Source organism: Phalangium opilio, unplaced genomic scaffold, assembly GCF_054372755.1.
Source record: "Phalangium opilio isolate 3A_F unplaced genomic scaffold, DU_Popi_V2 ptg000002l_1, whole genome shotgun sequence".
NCBI classification, from domain to species: domain Eukaryota; kingdom Metazoa; phylum Arthropoda; class Arachnida; order Opiliones; family Phalangiidae; genus Phalangium; species Phalangium opilio.
Window position 1 is genome coordinate 10,989,586 of NW_028324144.1, and position 21,899 is coordinate 11,011,484.

Below are 21,899 nucleotides of genomic sequence, written 5' to 3' on the forward strand. Positions count from 1 at the left end.
GTAAACATAGTAAGAAAAAGGTTACATCCAATCAAATAACCTTCCTTATATATTAGAACCGTCATCAGGCCTTATCTAAGAGAGCTACAGCTCCCTTAGAATACCTAAGTTAATAGGTATTGCAGTACAAACAACGCGCGTTTCCTACTTTCCTGCTACGGCAGAATGTACAATGCGCATTGCATGAGCAATGATGATCCCTGTTCGTTAGGTGTAAAAGGACTTACACTTTTAATAATAGAAAGATGAGAACGAAAGCTTCTCCGTGGTGACTTGGCGATGAGCGCAACTTCCAATGGGACGAATACAGTGGCGTCGCTAGGCCTTTTTTGGGGGGGCTATAGCCCCCCCAAATTCCAAACTTAGCCCCCCCAAAATTATCCGTTAACCCTACCAAAAATTGCTGTTAGCAACCTAAAATTCTGTAGCAATATATAAAAAATTATAATGATAGATTCGTTAAGTTTCATCTCTGCAGAGATGAATTTCAATATCAAACAGTACAATTTTGAAGAAAAGAACAGATGGAGACAAGTAAAATGTTTCATGTTCTTTCGAAGGGAGTCCCAATAGTGTGGACTAAAAGCTAACCAAAACTAAAAATAAACTAAAGACGAGTGAAAATCCTTTATAATCGGTTCCGTTTTTATCAATAAAAGGTTGTATATCTTTAAAAACGAATAATTTAACGTTGACACAAATTTGCTGATAGTTTTAAAGGTCTACACATTTTCCAATGAACCCATTATGCAATTTTTTTTATTAAGTTCTTATAATAACTAGTTTGCCCAGACTTAGCCCCCCCCCCAAATTTCAAACCCTAGCGACGCTACTGGACGAATAACCAGAGTATCGTGCATGGCAACCAGACCAAGATGGTCTTTTGAAAACAAGGTGTGAAATCAGGATTATCCGCGTACCATGTCAAATTGGCGTCCTGTTTAGAATAATGTGAAATTTTTAACCTTATTTTTACGCTATCAAATGCAATGCCTCTCGGCGTGGGATTTTTTTCAGTAGACTAGATCGTTTTTCTTGTGGTGAGGAAACTTTCGACCCTCTTTTACGATTGCAATAGGCAATTTTGACTAGCAGGGATGGACACTATCATAAGTTAATAATTAACTTATGATACTATATAAAGCCTTAGTGTCCAATACTTCCCAGGATATGAAGTCATTAACTTCTGGTTTACCCTTAATCTACTGGATTTAAGCAGCAGATTTCGAGCAGCTATTTTCAAAGACAAATCTATGGTAACTCATGTTTATTTGAAAACATTTATTTAAAAAACACCTTTTACACCGAGTCTATAAACACCTTTCTGGTACAATTATACACCTCTATTAAGGGTGATGTTTAACACCTAACATGAATTAAAAAGCATCAACGTTAATGGAATTTAAAAACACCAAATTAGTCTCAAAAAACACCTTTTTTAAAGGTTTTATAAACACTTTTTCTGGTATTAAATTACACCTCTATTCAAAGTAATTTTAACACCTAACAGGATTTAGAAAGCACCTTCAGTGAAGGTATTATTTCGCACTATTTTCAAAGGTGCGTATTTGACATCCTCTGGAAAAGTTGGTTTTCAACACCAATAGGGGTGTTACTGGGGATGCATAATGAAACACCTCTAAAGGTGCCAAAAATAGTTCCATTATTTTTAACAGTGTAATGCTATATCTTTGCTTATTTTTGCTTAATTTTGTCCCATTCTTTTACAATCCTAGGGGTTACATACAAGATATTCTTTTACCGTTATTTCCGAGGGGTCGGTCATTCATGAAATCCCTTACGCTACCCGCGAAATCCAACTTAAGAAATGTGAAATCCATGCTTAATACTTATTAATTTACGGTAAAACTATAGCATATGCAGTGACTTGCAGGGATTTTCCTAGTTATTTATAAGAACTAGTTGCTCATTAACCATATTTTATCGTAACGATTTGATAAGGTTAATAGAACGGGAAAGCAATTAGGAATATATATACTTTAGGTTTTTTCGGATTACTTCTGATCTCTTATGATTTTGCCAACAAGTATCATTTCTCTTTGTAACTATCAAGAATTGTTCTCCCTTTCTAGTTAAATCGTTTTAAGAAACTTTATTCCTAAAATCATTTTAAACAAAGCTTTTGTTTTCGTTTGAATTCAAACTTATGCCACTTTTACTATTTTTGGAAATTTAGGGTTTAGGCCTATATGGCGTTTGATTCACAATAAAAATTATGATAAGAAAACCGCAATTGTGTGAACCTTTGGTGGAAAGCCCGCCAATGGTAGGCTATAGTCGTTTCTCGTAACCTTAACATATCGCCGCGTACTTCTTAATTCTAACGATGAGAGTAGAAGCCAAAAATTGCTTTCCGCGAACAAGTTTGCTGCAATTTTTTAACTGCGAACGAGATGACAGACACATACGTCCAGTGTAATACCTCTCCGTGACGTCGTCGTCACTCGGAGAGGTTAAATAAACTAGGCCTTTGTCAAATTTCAAAGTTTGTATGGAAAATATTTTTCAGAATTTGGATTCCTTAAGTAGTTTCGTAGCTGAGAAGATCTGTTTTGGTTTTTTTGTGAAGAGCAGAGGCAAGCCGAAACTTATATACAAATTACATAAGTAACATAATAAACATAGGTATGACTCTTTCTATTGTAATAATGCAAATTTCAAACTGAAACCTATAATCAACACTGACAATCTCACTTACATCGGGCCAGGACTTGCAACCCCGTCGAGTACTCCATGCTGGTCTTTGGCGAATGACATAGTTCTACAATTTCAGCCAATCACAATAAACCATCTCCTTGAACGTGTCGGAAATAGCTCGTCTGCTATTTATTGTACGAGCTCGCGCGGTTGCGGTGTTTGTATGTTTGACTTCGAGATTGCCATAAGTCGGATATTTCAGCACAAAAATGATAAGCCTTTTGAAGTCTTAATATTCGGTAACTAAATCTACCCAGTGCAATTTTCAGTTTCGTAATGTGATCGCGCTAAAGTCGGTAAAAGGTAGTACAAATCAACTATATAACCAAGGCTTAGGACCGTTGAGTCAAATCTCAATATCGTCTCTTTAAATCGGATTTCCGATATGGGGCGGAAGTCGCTTTTTTTTCACCGCTAGGGGTCTATGTGCTGGGCGCGAACTTATGATGACGTAAAAGGTCCGAAAATAGGTTTATAGTTAGTTTTGGCTAATTGTCATACTTATGGTTATTATGTTACTTATGAAATTATAATAAACAGGTTTAGGTTTTTTAATAGAACAACGTGTCATCATGGCAATTAGATCAGTCACAGTTCTTATCGTAATCGGGTTATGGCTTCGGAGCTTTCATTCGTTTTGAGCACATTATCTTTTGTGCGACTAGACATTAATCATGTTTTTGGTGGTCTAACATTAACAGCCTTGCTGGCAAACTAAGAATGCCTCATTGAAGTAAAACTAGAGGATACGGTTAACACGCCAATTAAATTGTTATTGTAGCTTCAAACTTAGAGTAGATATGTAGACACTTTAGCCTTTACCAGTGCAATTTTTCCAATTGACTGATGGCTTGCTGTACTAGACACATCCATATTCTTTGTATAATTTCGTCGGCTTTGACTAATTCTTTGATAATTCATTAATTTTAAATTCTACTATTGCTTATCAATAACGAGTAATAATTGCGTAACTAGGTAAATATGTTCTAAGTTGAACGAATCCTACGAATAACGCGTCAAGGAAAAAAAAATTACTGTCCCCCCAGTGGGAAGAACTAACATGAAAATATGCTTATTAATAACCATATTACATTTAACGAATAAAATGTTTGCACTACGAAAGTTATGATCATCCAGAAACAAAAATATTTAAACTATTCGAATATCTTAAATGTCAAAACTATTTTCATCGGAGAAAAAAAATGACTTACAGAGTAAACGTAATGTAATGCGAGCGAAGACAAGTCGAACGAAGAAGATAGAGAAGGAGAGATAAATATTTGATTGGAGTAAGTCGCAAATCATTCGTAGGTAACCTTTCATTCACTCTAGTGACTCACTTTCTGTTACTTCTATTTGCCATTGCTACATATGTTTATGCATGAAATGAGCTTTGTTTGGATAGTCTAATTGTTTCGTAATGTTTATAAACAATTCGTTTTAATGAACAAGGTACCTTATTCTGTTTCTAATAATATAGAATAAGGTTATTGCTTAGACAGGTAATGTATCAAATATTGACTGAGAAGATTAATATAAAGGTGACCTAGAGTATATTTGCATCTTTGGCTAAATCGTAAAACATTGATTGCTCATTCATCAAGAGGGCAGAAGGAGAGTCGAATTCCGTAATTCGGCCCTGATCGAGAACCATCACCCTATAAAGAATTAAATGACGACAAATTAGTCAATCATTTTTAACCGGTTTTAGGGGTAGTTAAACTAACTTGTCGTAGTCCAAGATAGTGTTTATTCTGTGCGCAATGGTGATGATGGTAGAGTTGGAAAATTCTTTCTTGATGGTCTCTTGAATGAGATCGTCGGTATCCATGTCAACCGAGGCCGTGGCTTCGTCCAAGATCAGGATCTTGGTGTTCCTCAACAAGGCACGAGCCAAGCAGACCAACTGACGCTGTCCGACGATCAGATTCTGTCCTCCTTCGGCCACGGGATGATCCAGCCCTTGCTTGAGAGATTTCACGAAGGATTTCAGGTTCGAGTGTTCCAGGGCGACCCACAGTCGCTGGTCATCTTTTCGTCCAAAAGGATCTAGGTTGAGTCTGAGCGTTCCCGAGAAGAGGACGGGCTCTTGTGGGATAATGGTCAGCCGGGATCTCAAATCAGACAATCCCAATCGCTCCAACTCCACTCCGTCTATGATGATCTGACCGCGCACCCCTTCGATGAGACGGAAGAGCGCCAGCGTCAGTGAGGACTTTCCCGCGCCTGTCCGGCCCACCACTCCCACCTTCTCTCCAGCTTCGATCCTGACATCGATGTCCTTCAAGACCAAATCTAATCCTTCTCGGTATCTTGTGCTGTAGTCCTGTAATATGATTTGTCCTCGTTGAGGCCAGTCACCAGGCGGTTGACATTCTGGTTTCTCCCACTCGGCCTCAGACTCCAAACGACAGTATTCGTCAATTCTTTCTATGGAGACGACATTTGATTCCAAACCCGTAATGACAGCGATAAAGACTTTGATCACCTGTAGAAGCTGTAAGATCAATCTATTAAATTAGTATTCTATGAGAGCGGTAGCTCTCTTAGATAAGACTTCATACTGCTCTTAATGTATAAGGAGGGTTTTTTGTTTGGATGTAACTTTTTTTGGATTGTATTAACTGCTTTGAAAAAATTCCACAGAACTACAATTCTGGCCCTGAATATGTGGTTAAAATTTCAAAGAGATCCATTAATTAGTTTATTTTATAAAAAATAAAGTTGCTAAGGGTGGTTTTCATTTCCATAAAATTAATCAGCCCTTTTGACGAAAAACTGGAAATTTCCCATAGAAATAACATGGGATTTTTTTCGCAAACGGCCATTTTGTCCAGGCACTTATAGACATAACTATACATTTGTTAGACTTGAAAACGGTTATAAATGAAAGGTACAACATTTTACTTGGCGCTAAGCGATTTTCATTAACAATAATTAAGTCTAAGTGTGTTTAATTTAAAATTTTTAAAACCATTCCAATCTGCGATATTTTAGCATGGATAAGAGTCAGTTTATGATAATAGCACGGTTAAGGCTATTTGGTCCAATTTTCGTAGTGGTTAGAAAACAAGAGAACCTAAGCTTGTGTTAGCTAACAAGTGAAGTTGGAAAAAGACCCCACACATATATATTAAGTTAACTAGATTACCTACGACTGGAAATTAAGCTAGATTACTTACGACTGGAAATTAAGCTAGATTACCGTCGACTGGTAATTAAGGTAGATTACCGACGACTGGTAATTAAGCTAGATCAGCGACGACTGGTAATTAAGCTAGATCAGCGACGACTGGTAATTAAGCTAGATCAGCGACGACTGGTAATTAAGCTAGATCAGCGTTGACTGGTAATTAAGGTAGATTACCGACGACTGGTAATAAAGGTAGATTACTGACGACTGGTAATTAAGGTAGATTACCGACGACTGGTAATTAAGGTAGATTACCGACGACTGGTAATTAAGCTAGAATACCGACGACTGGTAATTAAGCTAGATTACCGACGGCTGGTAATTAAGCTAGATTACCGACGGCTGGTAATTAAGCTAGATTACCGACGGCTGGTAATTAAGCTAGATTACCGACGGCTGGTAATTAAGCTAGATTACCGACGGCTGGTAATTAAGCTAGATTACCGACGGCTGGTAATTAAGCCGGATTACCGACGGCTGGTAATTAAGCCGGATTACCGACGGCTGGTAATTAAGCTGGATTACCGACGGCTGGTAATTAAGCCGGATTACCGACGGCTGGTAATTAAGCCGGATTACCGACGGCTGGAAATTAAGCTAGATTACCGACGGCTGGAAATTAAGCTAGATTACCGACGGCTGGAAATTAAGCTAGATTACCGACGGCTGGTAATTAAGCCGGATTACCGACGGCTGGTAATTAAGCTAGATTACCGACGACTGGTAATTAAGGTAGATTACCGACGACTGGTAATTAAGGTAGATTACCGACGACTGGTAATTAAGGTAGATTACCGACGACTGGTAATTAAGGTAGATTACCGACGACTGGTAATTAAGCTAGATTACCAACGACTGGTAACTAAGCTAGATTACCGAAGACTGGTAACTAAGCTAGATTACCGACGACTGGTAACTAAGCTAGATTACCGACGACTGGTAATTAAGCCGGATTACCGACGACTGGTAATTAAGCTAGATTACCGACGGCAGGTAATTAAGTTAGATTACCGACGGCTGGAAATTAAGCCGGATTACCGACGGCTGGTAACTAAGCTAGATTACCGACGACTGGTAACTAAGGTAGATTACCGACGACTGGTAACTAAGCTAGATTACCGAAGACCGGTAATTAAGCCGGATTACTGACGACTGGTAATTAAGCTAGATTACCGACGGCAGGTAATTAAGTTAGATTACCGACGGCCCGAAATTAAGCTGGATTACCGACGGCTGGTAATTAAGCTGGATTACCGACGGCTGGTAATTAAGCTAGATTACCGACGACTGGTAATTAAGTAAGATTACCGACGACTGGTAACTAAGCTAGATTACCGACGACTGGTAACTAAGCTAGATTACCGACGACTGGTAACTAAGCTAGATTACCGACGACTGGTAACTAAGCTAGATTACCGACGACTGGTAACTAAGCTAGATTACCGACGACTGGTAACTAAGCTAGATTACCGACGACTGGTAACTAAGCTAGATTACCGACGACTGGTAATTAAGCTAGATTACCGACGACTGGTAATTAAGCCGGATTACCGACGACTGGTAATTGAGCCGGATTACCGACGACTGGTAATTAAGCCGGATTACCGACGGCAGGTAATTAAGTTAGATTACCGACGGCAGGTAATTAAGCTAGATTACCGACGGCAGGTAATTAAGCTTTTTCTCTCCTGTGTTTTCTAAACAATTTTAGTTAATATGAAGACTGAAGTAACAGATATTAATAAAAACTGTCATTGTAGACAAAGACCGGAAAGTGTAAAAGATAAGTTTAGAAAATTAACTGCCTGAAGAAACAGATATTCAAATTTTCACTTTTGAAGACATGATTATAAAACATCAATTATTTTAAAAAATTCTTATCTTACTTTTTTTCACCAAAATTTCATTTTCCCAAAATATTTCTCAACATTATTTACCCATGTATTTTGTTATCAATAGTAGTTCAAGAAAAAATTACACCTAGAAGAATTTAAGGGATACTACCTTGATACAAGGTTTTACTTTCGACTAACATTTGCTATTAGGATATTCAAATACTTGGATATCTGAAATGATTTCTCTTGACGAGTTTAAATTTTTTATTTGAAAATTGGAAATATTGCGAAGTGGAAAGTAACATAGGCCTTTTCATTGTGATTTAGTTATTTGTGTCGAAAAGATCTGTAGATTGATCGTGATCTTTGAGAGCTATACAGCACGTTAATATTTAATACTTCGAAAACATTACAATTGAAGAATACGTTTTGTTAAGTTTTCATACGGTTTTATTTTATCAGCTCTCAACGATTTTCTGTCCATTTTATACTCTTTATAGGGCCGAATTCTCTACCTAATTGTAAATTTTTGATAGAAAGTAAAATGTAACACGTACTATTTTTAAAATGATGCGCATGTTTCTTGTTAAAATATTGTTCTGAAAAAATTTTGGTGAAAAAAAAGTAAGATAAGAATTTTTTAAAATAATTGATGTTTTATAATCATGTCTTCAAAAGTGAAAATTTGAATATCTGTTTCTTCAGGCAGTTAATTTTCTAAACTTATCTTTTACACTTTCCGGTCTTTGTCTACAATGACAGTTTTTATTAATTTTAATTAGAAAATAAGTAACGGTTGAATTCAGGGGAAATTTGTACTAGCCAATTAGAATAAGGAATGAAATATCTGGATAAGACCTGATAACGACTTGACTGTAAGGAAAGTGGTATATCACCAAAACGACACATATAATAACCAAAAGTTTCGATCAAGCAGGCTTTATACACGACCCTATACATTTTCTCTATAGCTCATTGGCGGCGTATTTGAGGAGTGCTATCTATGATGTTAGGTGAGTTTCCAATTTCACGGCCACTTTGACGGCTTGTCACGGCTGTGACAACAGAGATAGGGAATGCCTCTAATCTTTAATTGACTTCATATACTTCAAACTAACTTTATACCAAGTTTCATGCTTTCTTGAAAAAGTGCACGATATTTTCAGCTATCCTTCAGACCAAATATTATTGAACAGTATAAATTCCCAAACCTAAAATTACATCTTTGCTAAACTTTCTACGCTTCACTATAGGCCTATCAATCTCCCATGCAAACCCCAGCCGCATCCAATTCCATCTCGAGATATTATTTGCATGATTGTGAGATTTTAACTTGTGGAAAAGATTTTGATTTTCTCGCTTCGTCGTCATTGGTAGCACTTACCCGATCAGCATTAGCCAAGATCAATCCCACAAAATCAGCTGTCAGAGTCCCTTTGCTTAAAATGATGAAAATTGCTGTGCAAAACAACAAGCAGTTGCCCAAGATATTGTAGCGTACTCTCAGCCATCTGGAAAGAAATTGCATTTTATTGAATTAGAAAAATGAGTAGCGACTTGGAATTCCCGCTTTTCATTGCATAAACAGCTTTTCAATCCAAAGGCAAGGTAGATGTTGAAAAAATGGCCGATTCAAAACAAAAAAGATGCAATTGAAAAATGACGCAATTACAAAATTACCTTTGCGCCATGTTCATCATGTAATTAGCGGCAGTGCATTCGTCGATCAGTTTGAGGAAGTGTCCTTCGAAGTTTTCTCCGGCGTCACACGCCCTGATGACAGTGCTGCCAGCCACTGATCCTCCCACGTGCGAAAACAAGAAGGAATTTCTCAAGCTTGTGATCCGCTTGAATTGACGATTGCTCGACATCAAGAAACGCTACAAAAGGTATGTTTGAAAATCTTAATTTTTAGAAACAAATCCAAAGGAGTTCACGCCAGCACGCCACGTGCATACTTTCTACATTTTTTGCCATAAATTATATTAGTGCCAAAATACTTAAAGTGGTTCAATAATTCAAAGATTAGTAGTTATTTTAATTTCGCGGGGAACGTGCTGGGTAGGAAAGATATAACAAGGTCGCTTTATAAAATGTCTGTTAACTTTTGGAAATCTTGGCAATGTTTATTACTCTATTTTTCAAAACTTCCGAATTAATAAGGATCAAAAGTGTCTATCTCTCACTCGATTCGAATCCTTTGCTTAAAAACGACAATTAACAATTGACAGTGTTACTTTATAACAACTTATGACAGGAGACTGAAATATAGTTCCTACCTGAAGTAAAAGGTATCCGACGACAACAACAATGCAGGGAATTATGAACAATGGTAAATATATTGCAATTCCTAACGGGTATACAACTAAAAATATTAATCCCCAATTGGTGGACGACAGCAATGGAGGTAGTTGCTGGTCGAGGGCGTCAATATCTTGGGAGAAACGATTGAGTATCCTTCCAACGGGAGTCGTGTCGAAGAAGGACATGGGAGAACGAGATACGCTTTCTAGCATTTTCCCATGTAGACAATTTGCAGCTCGTAGACAGCGAAAGATGTTCATGATTACGTCCAGAAATGCCACAACGGCTTGGCTTAGTCCAAGAACGACTAAGACCGCAATACGGGTTGCCTTTAAGTCTGGGTTTGCTTTCTTCCTTGGAGTCCGCGCACCACAAAGAAAGCCAATACATTGACGTAAAATTAAGGACTACAACACTGGTGAGTAATACTTGGTATATCGCACACCATGTTATACCGTAGGCTTTGAAATATTGCTTGTATTGTGATATGGATATCTGGAATTGCGCAATACATTATGACGAGGAAAAATGTACGTAGTGAGGTTTGGTTCTCAAGAAAAGTTCAAACTAGCCTCTCATATCAAAAAGTGCATACATTTCCTTCTTTGAGCGTCTCTCTAGTCATGAGTTTTGCCTTATCTTTATCCAAGACTTTTCGTTGTGATGCTAGATGAGGTCTCTCAACTTTGATATTTAACCTAACACAAAAATTGCAATAGCATAATTCATAAGTTAGCAAACGGTGTTCAAACATGGAGTTTGTTTCTTAAAGCTAGGTTCCCACTTGATCGAAAATGACGACCGAAAACTTGAGCACTGCGTCAAAAAAGTGAGTTTTACGCAGGCCTTCGACGGCAAGATTTTAGTTCGGTTCACACATACGACTGAATTTAGACCAAAAAGGGCGGTCGACCGGTAGTCACGAGGCACGAGTTGGAATTGGGACTCAGAGCCAGAAGAACCTAAAGCCTTGTTCACACTTACATGAGAAAGCGATTCGAAGCGATTCAAAAAGCTTCCAAAGTTAAGGGCAAAGTATACCAAAAATTTAGCTTCTAAAATCCAGTCCAGTGCTTACAGATTTAGAATATTGCAGTCTAACTGATTTTTTTCGTAAGTTTGGACATTTTTTTAATACTCTAATATGACAACCATATTATTGGCTAATTAGTTAATTAAATATTGATTAATTAGCAAAGCACCAGTTTCTTCATGTTTTTCCTAAGTAGCTCTTATTAAAGTGAAGTCACACTGAATTTTATTTTTTATATAGACATATACTTACGATACCTAGAACCTAAAATAATTTTTAAATGGATTAGTGTAAAATCCAATTAATAAACTAAAATAATTGTTTAAGCCATTATATCAAACTAAAAGCTTTCTATTTCCTGTCCAGGGAACAAACTTTTCAATTTATATCCAAAATTTATTTTTTTCTTAGTAGTTCATACCTTTCTTAAGTACTTAAAATAGTTTTTAAAGCCTTCAATACTTAAGATATTTTAAAATTAATTAAAACATTAATCAAAATATTTTCCCGTGTAACTCTTTCAAAAAAAATAGTTAGATAGGAAGGCTTTTTTGCGTTTGATAAAGCAACGATAGGCCTATATTCTAGGATATTTTGGATGGTATAAGTTGAAATCTAAATTAGTTATTCAATTAAAACCGCTTCGGTCCGCTAAAGTTGCCTAAACCAATAGATGTCAGTTAAGTCGGGATTTCTAAGATTTCAATTGCAGTAGGAACTATTAGCCAAAAAAAAACTACTATCGATGAGGGTGGATAAAATGGGGGTGTAAACGAGGTTCATAGAATTACTTATGGGCAAGCAGCGATGACAGGATAGATAAGGAGGAGGGAAACGAAACAACAAAGGTGGTCGCTAGAGTAGCCACAGAAAGTCTGAGAACTCTTTTACTCCTGTAGCCACAGATAACCCCTTGAGATAAGGAACGCATTATAGTAATGTTCAAGCGCACTTGTCCAAACTACATTATTTCATATAATGTTTAAAATTGTGTATCCGCCCGCCTTAGTTTGTCTATATTGACAAGTGCGATTGCACACAACTAAACGAAAATCTCAATTCGGATTTCGGAAATATACTCGCCACAAAATTGAAAAACTGACTTATTTTGTATCGTTTCTAAAAGTCAAATTCTGGAAATCGTATGCCTATCGTTGTGTATTTAGTTCTTTTATTTCGCCTACACTTTGTTATGGTGTGATATGCCTGACATAAAGCGTGTTTTTCATTGGTCTTTTTCAATACATTTTTAGATGAACCTTTTTTCAAAAAGTGGGTAGCCCTTAAAAGGGCTTTTTTTTTCTTCTTAGATATTAAGGATAAAAAGTTGGCAGTTTTTATCTCTTATTTCCGGTTATTATTAGCTTCTACCTTTTCGTAATTTCAATATTTGCATTTCAGCTGAGTTATTGGTCACAACTAGAAATAATGATCCCGTGCCCAGGTAGGGTAGCTACGTTCCCGCAGAAATTGAAAGAAAGGGATAGGTCCACCCTCGATAAAGGGGAGTTTAGGAGTTAGGTAAAGTTAATGTGCCCCTCTCCCCGTTCAAAAAAAAGGTACTAAATGACCGCTACCCCCTAGAACAACTAGCACACCTCCCCCTTTTCCTGAATAAGACCCCTCTTTATAGACGCTTTGTGGCAGGTCTCTAATACTAAACTGAAAAGCTATGGCGACAGAAAAATGGTGATTGTAAATACAGAGTAAGGCAAAACTTGTCTTCAACGCCCCCCCCTTGTGTATTTAGTCTTCTCGATAATGCCACTGGAAGCATCATAAGTTCATAAGATATGTTCCATAAGTTTGTCACTGGTTACCGAGAGCTTGCCATGAAGTAACGTTGGTGAAACGTCATAGATTTGCAAGTGTTAAGCGAAGACATCTAATGAGGCTGTCAAAAGCTTAGTACAGACTAAATAGGAAGATGGACTGCAAAACCGCGGTAGTAATTCTCGCTTGTCGATGTCGAACTAGCTCTAAGTAAGGCTCTAGCATTACAAAGTATCTGAAGTGTCATACTTCTTTAACATATCTTATAAACTTATAGTTGAAGCACCGTTTCCCGAGAGTATGACGAGAAAAGATTTTTCTAGTCTTTGATTATACAGCCTCAGGATGAGTTCATAGATTTTTATCTATTCGACTCCTTTTCCTATTGTAAAACCTTTCTCTGAATTCCCTGGCCAATTATCTTTCTTAGAAATTGAGGGGTTCCATTGACAGTTTTCAACTGGTGACTAAACATTATGGAACCGTTATTGGTAGTAAAATTAGGAGTAAAACCTCTAAAATCAATCGATATCCTACTATGCATTTCAAAATAGGTACTGAATTTCTGCGCCATCTACGTTCATAAAATCAAACTAAGCCTTGGGTATCTTGGCCCTTAAAATGTAAGGACGTGCTTTTTGGTTCCTGAGTAAAACGTATTTTTTTGAATGTACGACTGTAGTTTAATTTTAGCTACGTCTTATTGTGAGCGCGCTGTTGATAAGGGAAAAATTAGTAACATTTAGACGGAAAACTCAAGCCCGCTTACAGCTTCCGTCTGAAGACCACAAACCAAACACCTGACTTTTTAAAATGGTCTATTCCCATTAAATAAATTAAGCAATGAAGGCCAGGGCCGGATTAAGCAATTTTTCACCCGGGGGCCGACATAATGTGCGTCCCCTTAAGTCAGAAAAAACGGAACAGCAAATGTTTCTAAGGGGGAATAGTTTAACTCAATGCGCCCCCAACAAGCCTAGCGCCCGGGGACCAGTGCCCCCTGCCCCCCCCTTTAATCCGGCCCTGATGATGACCCAGAGAGTATCAGGATTATCGCGGTAGAGTACTATCATAAGTAACACGAAAAATAGATAAGTATAAGTCATTCTCTCTCGTTTTGGGTCTCAAAGTGGGAATTATCTTTAAATACAGAATTTATAGTAATTGACTTACCAACATCGCAGTGCAAGTTTTATCCGGCTCGCAATTTCCCACTGTAGACTTAGTGTCTTCACGCCCAGAACGGCAGTAACAAACCTCTAAATCCGTGGCACAGCCATTATGGACAACTGTGGTTTTAAAATCATTAATTAAAACATTTGCTTTTTATTCTTGTCAAAACTGAAAAGCGAAATTTATTTACCGTCTCCAGGCTTGTACCGCTCGGCCATTGAAATGGCGACGCAACAAACCATTAAGAAACAGATCAAAATTCCTCGAGACATTGATTTCTTTTCAGTTCAGGATGAAAGTTTTCAATTAAAATAAGAAAAATTATCAATTAAACTGACACGCTTTGTTATTCCCTTAACTTCGGTTTAAACTTCAAATAATTTTAAGATAATTATTTTGGAAAACAAATTACGAAGAAGTGTTCGTTGTCGAGTTTAAGAATTTCAAAAGTTTTAAAGGGAGACTCTCAGCTGAAAATCTTAGTGCCGTGTTTTATTTTTTCCTGGTTCTTTACAATTAAATATGAAGTCTCAATTTTTTTCTGATTTTTCAAACAATTTTTTCAATGAAAATTCAATTTTTTAAAATTTGTTAGGCTTAGCAATGGGTCTCGATTTTAGCGCAGTTACCTACCGGCCAATAAAAACATATTTAGGGATAGAGCCAAATCAGCCAATCCCGTGAAGGTTAGAAAATATTAAGTCGTATGTTGTCTGCTTCAAACAATAGTTCCCAAGGGCGGGAAATAAGTATTTTTTTAGAGAGGGCTCGTTACCAGTGACTCCGCGGGGCCCGTCGTCTGCTGAAGTTTGAGGAGGATAGTAATTGTGTTGCAGCTTGACTCTGCTGAGGTGTAAAAGATGGGTTTTTAATTTTTTCTATCTCGAAAATCACAAAAAATAATAGAAACAATAGTCTAAGAACACAGATCTTCCCATTCCAAAGGCTAATAACTAGACACTCAAGATATACAAAAAATACGACCCGCCACATTTTAACATAATAAAATTACGAGAGTAATTTGAGTTTAAGTGAAACGTAATAGCATAAACTTGCTAATTACTAAAGTTCCTAAACCGCTTATCGTTAGACGATCGAACCGGCGTCTTTCTTTCGAGTACTAAAAAGTAGAATAGATATTTCTGAACCTAATGCAGACGACGCAAATGAGACTCGCGCGAGAAAACCTTTGGGGATTGCCTCTTATAAATCGCGGGCGCTCATTGGCCGGTAGGTCGCTTTACCAAAATTCAAATGCATGTTTTGGATACAAAACTTCAATTACTGTTTAATACTATAAATAGCGCTTCAAAAAATCAGAAAAAATTCAAGGCGGCATATTTTAACATAAGGAATCAGAATAAAAATACTTAATTTTTGCCAATAGTATCCCTTTAAAACCCGCTTTTAAAAAAATACAATGGAAATTCAAAGTTTTCATACCAAAGTTGAAAAGCGTTGAGTTTGAGGTTGACTTTAGAGTTCTCCAGGAGAGTTAGTGATGATTTGGCAAACGAAACATGGTCTTTTATCCACTGTTTTGCTGACGATGGAACTACAGTTGATGAATATATTAATCGTCTACGCAAATTCAAAACAATAAGACAATATGAAAAAACAAGAACGTTTAAATTTTTGAAATCCTCGTCTACATCTGTCATCTATCTTCTTTATTACAAATTCATTCAAATTCACCAATGAATATGTATATACAGCTTTGATCTAAATATTTCATTGAAACATAGCGCAGTCTGTAGTGAGAGAGTGGGATGAGGTTTTGTTATTCTACATTCATGCGCCTTTACGAGTTAATTCATAATGTGCACTCCAAACAAAACGCGGGGGTTTGTTTTTGCGCGTGCTTTCTGGTCTACTTAAATGGGGATTTTAGTAGACTTTCTATGGTATTTGACAAGGTGTCTTTGCACTGTGTTGGAAGAGGGGAAAGTTGCAAGTTTTTCTCATTTGAAACTTCCATTTATTCAGCAGTGGAATCAAAGACCAACACGTTAAATTCGAGGATGATTCCATTATCACTTTCACAAATCTCTTGTGTACTTTATCTTACTCCAAACATAGGTCATTAACCTCTAGTCGAGGATGTTGAAGATTGTCCTATCAGATCGATATATCTCATTTATTTTTAATTAAATGATTAAGAAATACAAATTTATCAACACTGTAAATGTATCTAAAACCCACGATTCTGATATTAGATATTCGTTATCGGATATGTTGAAAACCTATTGATTTGTTTAAGATTCTGAAATATTCAAACGCGAACTGCATTCCTCCATTCAAAATATCACTACCATACCACAAGTTTTCCATCAATTTAATTTGATTGAATGTAATCGAAATTATAAGCTTCCAATGAAAAACCGGAGAACCAATCAAAGTACACACATTCAGTGACGCGTGTGATCAATGAACCAATCAAAGTGCACACATTCAGTCGCGTGTTTAATCAATAAACAATGGAATCAAGTTTAGTAAGATAACGATTAGTATAACAGAGACTGACATGAGTTTCATCATTTCATTCTTCAATTTCTCTCGAATTGAATTGTACTGGAACAATTTACTACCTTCATTGTGCAAGTATAAAGCTTTATAACATAGAAAACAGCCTCTAACTAGTTACAATGTTTACGTGTGAGGTATGCAATTCTGCATACACCAAGAAATATAACCTTCTAAGACATGTTCGCGAAAAACATGGGAAAATTAGTTTCCCGTGTACAGAATGTGGTAAAGTTTATATAAGGCGCGACGCACTAAAACTACATTTGCGTCTTCACACCGGAAGCGACGGTAACGCCGACAATGTACCACAACCTTCGCACTCAAAACGGTGTGCTACCGATGAACCCACACCGACTAAGAAGACCAAAGCCTTGCATCACCCCGACCAGCCTACGTCTTCCACTCCATCCCACGACACCGAAGGAATGCAAGACCCTATAATGGAGAGTGATAACTCGATGGACAGTCTGTCCGACCGAGAAAACTCTATGCTGCATGAACTCATGGATCAGGAGGAAAACACTGCCAAAACTATTTCCGAACCAGAGGTGTCATCGACCCCGGATTTCCATAACCAAGACGAGTTGGAAGAACTGAATGCGTTGGGAAATGTAATATTTTGTGCGCGTTTCACGGCAGGATCTATAGTTACTGACGTGGAAGAATACGTTAATCGTCACAGGTGCGCGATAGAAAAGTATTTAAGCAACAAACTAACCGAGAAAAGCGGTATTAAATGGTACATTACAATGAGAGTTCGCTACACGCGGGAGTTAACAGGTGCCGAGGAGGAGGTTGAATATCTTGCATACCAACGAGGCGGGATAAACCAAACTCTTTCATCTGACGTAATTCCGAGTCAAGTTGATGGGAGTATAGAGAATCTCAAAAAACACGTTGAAAATTTTGAAAAGATGGGTAGCAACTGGACATTGGATAGAATTATATTTCTGCAAATCAATATTATACAGTATCTACCGTTGGTGGGAGGATCATTTATTGAACTTCCCAAGTCTCTTGCGGATAAAAAGGCGGTACTTAATACTAGAAACACTGATAACAAATGCTTTTTGTGGTCTGTACTCGCCCATTTACACCCCATTGATAGAAATAATCATCCCGGGAATGTGCAGAAATATATGCCTTATGAAAGTGAACTAGATACCTCGGACATTTCTTTTCCATTTGAACTGAACGCGTGTAAATTAGAGAAGTTTGAAGTTAAAAATCATCTTTCTATCAACATCTTCTGCTACGAAAATGGAATTTTCCCGAGATACATTAGTGCAAATAAGGTGGTTAAAGAACGGCAACTTGATCTCTTGTTAATTACAAGAGGAGACAGAAAGCACTACTGCCTTATACGTAGTCTGAGTCGACTGCTGAATAACTTTTCAAAAGACGGCCACGCTACTCATTAATGTCGGTATTGCCTGCATCGCTTCACGGGATCGAACGCGGAAAAAAATCACCGCGAACACGTAAGAGATTGCAGTCTCCATGGACCCCAGAAGATAAAAAAGCCTCTAGACGATCCCATTCTACAATTTAAGAAGCACGGATGGTACCAAAAAGTAAGGTCATCTCTTCGTTTTTTTAATATATTTCATGTGTTTAATTTATTTTCTACATATTTAGGTTAATTATGTTATATACGCTGACTTTGAGACGATATTACCGAAAGTTTCATCATGCCTACCTGACCCCTCGCTCTCTTCTACAACCGCATTGTCACTTCATGTGTCCTGCGGTTTTAGTTACGATATTGTTGGACCGGACGGTGTCCCATCAAAGCCCGTAACATATCGCGGAATTGACGCAACAGAAAAGTTCCTTCACAAACTTATTGAGGAAGAGCCCGATTTGGAGAGTAAAATTAGGGAAATCGTGCCGATGAATCTTTCACCGGCGGAAGTGAAAGGCTTCAAATCAACAAGACTATGCTACGTATGCAAGGAACCCTTTACTAAGGAAGACTACAAAGTCAGAGACCATGAACACTCATCAGAGGCATTCCGAGGTGCAGCCCATAATTCCTGCAACCTTAAATTAAAAACACCAAACCACATACCGGTTTTCATCCATAACCTCTCACGATATGACGCCCATGTTATAATGGAAAAAATAGGTCTGATTAAGGATCACGAAATTAAATGTATCCCGTCCAACTCGGAGACGTACATTTCCTTTAGCTTGGGAAAATTAAGTTTCGTTGACACTGTACGATTCATGCCGGCGTCCCTTGAGGTTCTCGCCGGTAATCTGGCGAAGGGTGGGGTGGAAAAGTTTACTTGTATGAATAAAGTTTACCATCCTGATGAAGTAGCGCTTTTACTGCGTAAAGAAGTTTACCCATATGATTACATAAATGATGTATCAAAGTTCAACGAGACAGAGTTGCCGCCCAGGTCAGCCTTTTTCAACGTTTTAACGGATGAGGATATTTCTGACGAGGATTACTCACACGCCAAAAATGTGTGGGAGACATTCAATATCAGAAATCTGGGTGTCTACCACAATCTGTACGTCCAGTCGGATGTACTTCTCCTTGCCGATATTTTCGAGAATTTTCGAGAATTTTCGAGCCATGTGTATGGACTATTATAAATTAGACTGTGCCCACGCGTACACGGGACCTGGCTTTGCATGGGAGAGTGCTCTTTGCATGACGAAAGTCAAGTTGGATCTTTTGTTAGACATTGACATGCATCTATTCATCGAAAAGGGGATTAGAGGTGGTGTCTCTATGATAAGTCATAGGTTTGCCCAGGCAAATAACAAGTATCTTCCAGACACATTCGACCCCTCAAAACCAATCAGTTACATTACTTATTTAGGTAAGTTATTATTATTAAACCTAATTAATTTAGGTTCGTATGTCAATTTCCACTTATTTCTTCGCAGATTGCAATAACCTCTATGGGACTGTAATGTGCGAAAATCTCCCGATGAAGGGATTCCAGTGGCTTCAACCCTCTCTAAAGTTCATAGATGAAATTCTATTAAATCATCCAGACAATGACTCTGTAGGGTATATCCTAGAAGTAGACCTGGAATATCCTAAACACCTTCACGACGACCATAATTGTTACCCATTGGCACCCGAGAAACGTGTCATTACAACGTCTGAACTGTCGGAGTACTCCAAAGACCAGCTCAAAGAGCTAGGTCTTAAGGAAAGGGACAGCTTTCCCAAACTTGTACCTTCCCTCTACAAAAAAGAAAAGTACATCGTACTGTAAGAGTCGTGTATTGATTAGTCAGGATCATTAGTGTAATAAAAGAGTTTAATCAATGAAATAAAACAAAGTAAATCAGGTACGTTACATAGCGTTAATACTACCGTCCTCTCTCTACGAGAGCCGCGCGTTAAGAGACCGTATTCCTCCTCTTTCCTACCTAAGCGTGTGAGAGGCGAGGGAATAGGGTTATTGATCGAGTTTTGGCAGGACTCTGGCGCCATCTATTCGTAAGGATGTTTGGGCGCTAACACTCGGCCATCCAAAATAAAATAAAAAGTTAACAAACACCTGTTTGGTGAAAAACGTTACAAAAGACTAACAAAATTACGCAGTAACGACGTGAAAACGCGTAACAAAAATATTAACCCGCGTATGGTAAAAATTAAATTTAGCAAATAAAGTCTTTTAAATAGAGCGGAGTTCTGCGTCGCCTGGAACTGCGTCTCATTCCGTCGTCTTCGTCGGCATCATGCTCGGATAGAGTATTCGTACCATCAGCTTCGTCAGCCGTCTCGTTTTCGGCTGTTGTATCCTCTTGGGAAATGGTCGACTCACTGCTAGCTGGACGGAATTGCGTGCGTTTGGAATCAGCAAAGAGCGGAACTCCTGGTGAAGGTGGTGGGACGTCATCTTGGGACTCGTCTCCGGAATCATCATCGGCATTGTCAACTATGAGAAAACGTTTAATTTTGTCTACCGGAGCCGTATTTCGGTAGAACTTCTGCTTTCGTTGGTTCTCCGGGCAATCCTCTATGAGATAACGGTCGTGTTTTAGCTTCTCAGCGACAACGTATGGTCCTTTATAGACCGCTGCGGTTTTCCTTGGTAACCCGGTAGCCTCGGGTTTGCGCTCAACTACGACAAGGTCACCAGGCTCAAAGGTTGGTGCTTTGGCCCGTTTTGCGTTGTATCGAGTTCTCTGCTTCGCTTGGTCGATTCTTATAGCTTCAATGGCTTTGGCTCGTCGTTCGAGCGTATCTTCGTCAAAGGTTTCTCGTACGCCATCTATGAGAGAGCTTCCCGTTGGATTTCTCGACGCGTAGTTGAAGAGCAGGGCGAAAGGCGTTCTTTGCGTAGCTTTCTGTATCGTATTATTTATTCCCCACTGGATTTGGTGAACATGCTCGTCCCAATCCTTGTCATCTTCACGTACGGTCATGCTTGCTAAAGCCGGACTCAAAACTCGGTTTAGGCGTTCAACTTGACCATTCCCGCGAGGCGTTGCGGTGGCGTTAAGAACATGGGTGATACGTGCTACCTTGCAAGCGTCTTCAAAAGCCTTTCCCGTGTAGGCTGTGCCTTGATCCGTAATGATACGTTTCGGGGCTCCAAATACTCCGATGAGTTCTTGTAAAAATCGTTTGATAGGGTTCATTCCCGCGTTTCGAACTGGCTTCAAGATTGTAAACTTTGTAAAAGCGTCGATGGCAAAAATCAAGTAAGTGTTTCCGTTTACACTTCGAACGAACGGACCCAGGTGGTCTAAATGCAGCGTGTGGAAGGGTAGTCCAATCTTATCTATCGAATGTAGGAAGCTGAAACAAACATTCGAGACACGACGAAATATAGCGTCTGACGTAGCGTTTCATACCAGGGAACCAAAAGTCTTCTTTAATTTTCTGAATAGTCTTGTCCAGACCAAAATGCCCCAGGTCATCATGGCAGCTTTTTACCACGCGCCACCTGGCACGATTTGGTACTACCCAGAGTAAGGTTTCTTTCTTGTTTTCGTCCATTCCGATCTTCTTAAAGAGCCTTGATTGTTTGAGGACGTATTCCTTACGAACTCCTATTTCTTCTTTCGATAGCTTCCCTGTTTTCGTTAGCTGGTCCTTGATTAGTTTCATTTTAGGATCCTCGTTTTGGGCCGCGACTAGGAAATCTTCGCGGGTTATTTCAACGTGAAAAATCTGAAGACCGTCCGTAGGTTCCATATCTTCGGCTTCGTCCCATGGCGCTCTGCTCAGAGCATCTACGTGTGCCATTCGGGTTCCGGGGCGATGTGTGACTTGAAACGTATACTCTTGAAGTCGCAGCCACCAACGTCCAATTCGTGGGACGAGGTGTTTCTTCGAGAGGGTGCATCGCACCGAATTACAATC

The 21,899-nt window shown here is 38.5% G+C and overlaps 1 protein-coding gene and 2 long non-coding RNA genes across 3 annotated transcripts in view; all 3 read right to left on the reverse strand.

The window, feature by feature from the left end:
• LOC149719742 (uncharacterized) overlaps positions 1-21,899 on the reverse strand; it is a 96,515-nt gene that overhangs the window by 48,137 nt on the left and 26,479 nt on the right. The window lies entirely within an intron of this gene.
• LOC149719748 (ATP-binding cassette sub-family C member 2-like) lies at positions 1,848-10,529 on the reverse strand. Its single transcript, XM_089853308.1, has 5 exons — positions 10,026-10,529; positions 9,427-9,626; positions 9,131-9,257; positions 4,446-5,215; positions 1,848-4,376 (listed from the first exon to the last, which is right to left on the reverse strand). The coding sequence occupies exons 1-5, from the start codon at positions 10,308-10,310 to the stop codon at positions 4,265-4,267; spliced, it is 1,494 nt and encodes a 497-aa protein (XP_089709434.1). The 5' UTR covers positions 10,311-10,529; the 3' UTR covers positions 1,848-4,264.
• On the reverse strand, positions 13,474-18,902 carry LOC149719749 (uncharacterized). Its single transcript, XR_016374935.1, has 3 exons — positions 15,473-18,902; positions 14,220-14,307; positions 13,474-14,145 (listed from the first exon to the last, which is right to left on the reverse strand). It is a non-coding gene; the product is annotated as an uncharacterized LOC149719749 (long non-coding RNA).

What these genes read in the sequence shown, in the direction of transcription:
- LOC149719748 (XM_089853308.1), bottom strand. Translation starts at nt 10,310, where the DNA reads ATGAACATCTTTCGCTGTCTACGAGCTGCAAATTGTCTACATGGGAAA. An exon ending in TCTTGGCTAATGCTGATCGG is followed by an intron (nt 5,216 to 9,130) that starts GTAAGTGCTACC and finishes TTGATCTTACAG; the next exon opens with CTTCTACAGGTGATCAAAGT. An exon ending in ACTATCTTGGACTACGACAA is followed by an intron (nt 4,377 to 4,445) that starts GTTAGTTTAACT and finishes AATTCTTTATAG; the next exon opens with GGTGATGGTTCTCGATCAGG.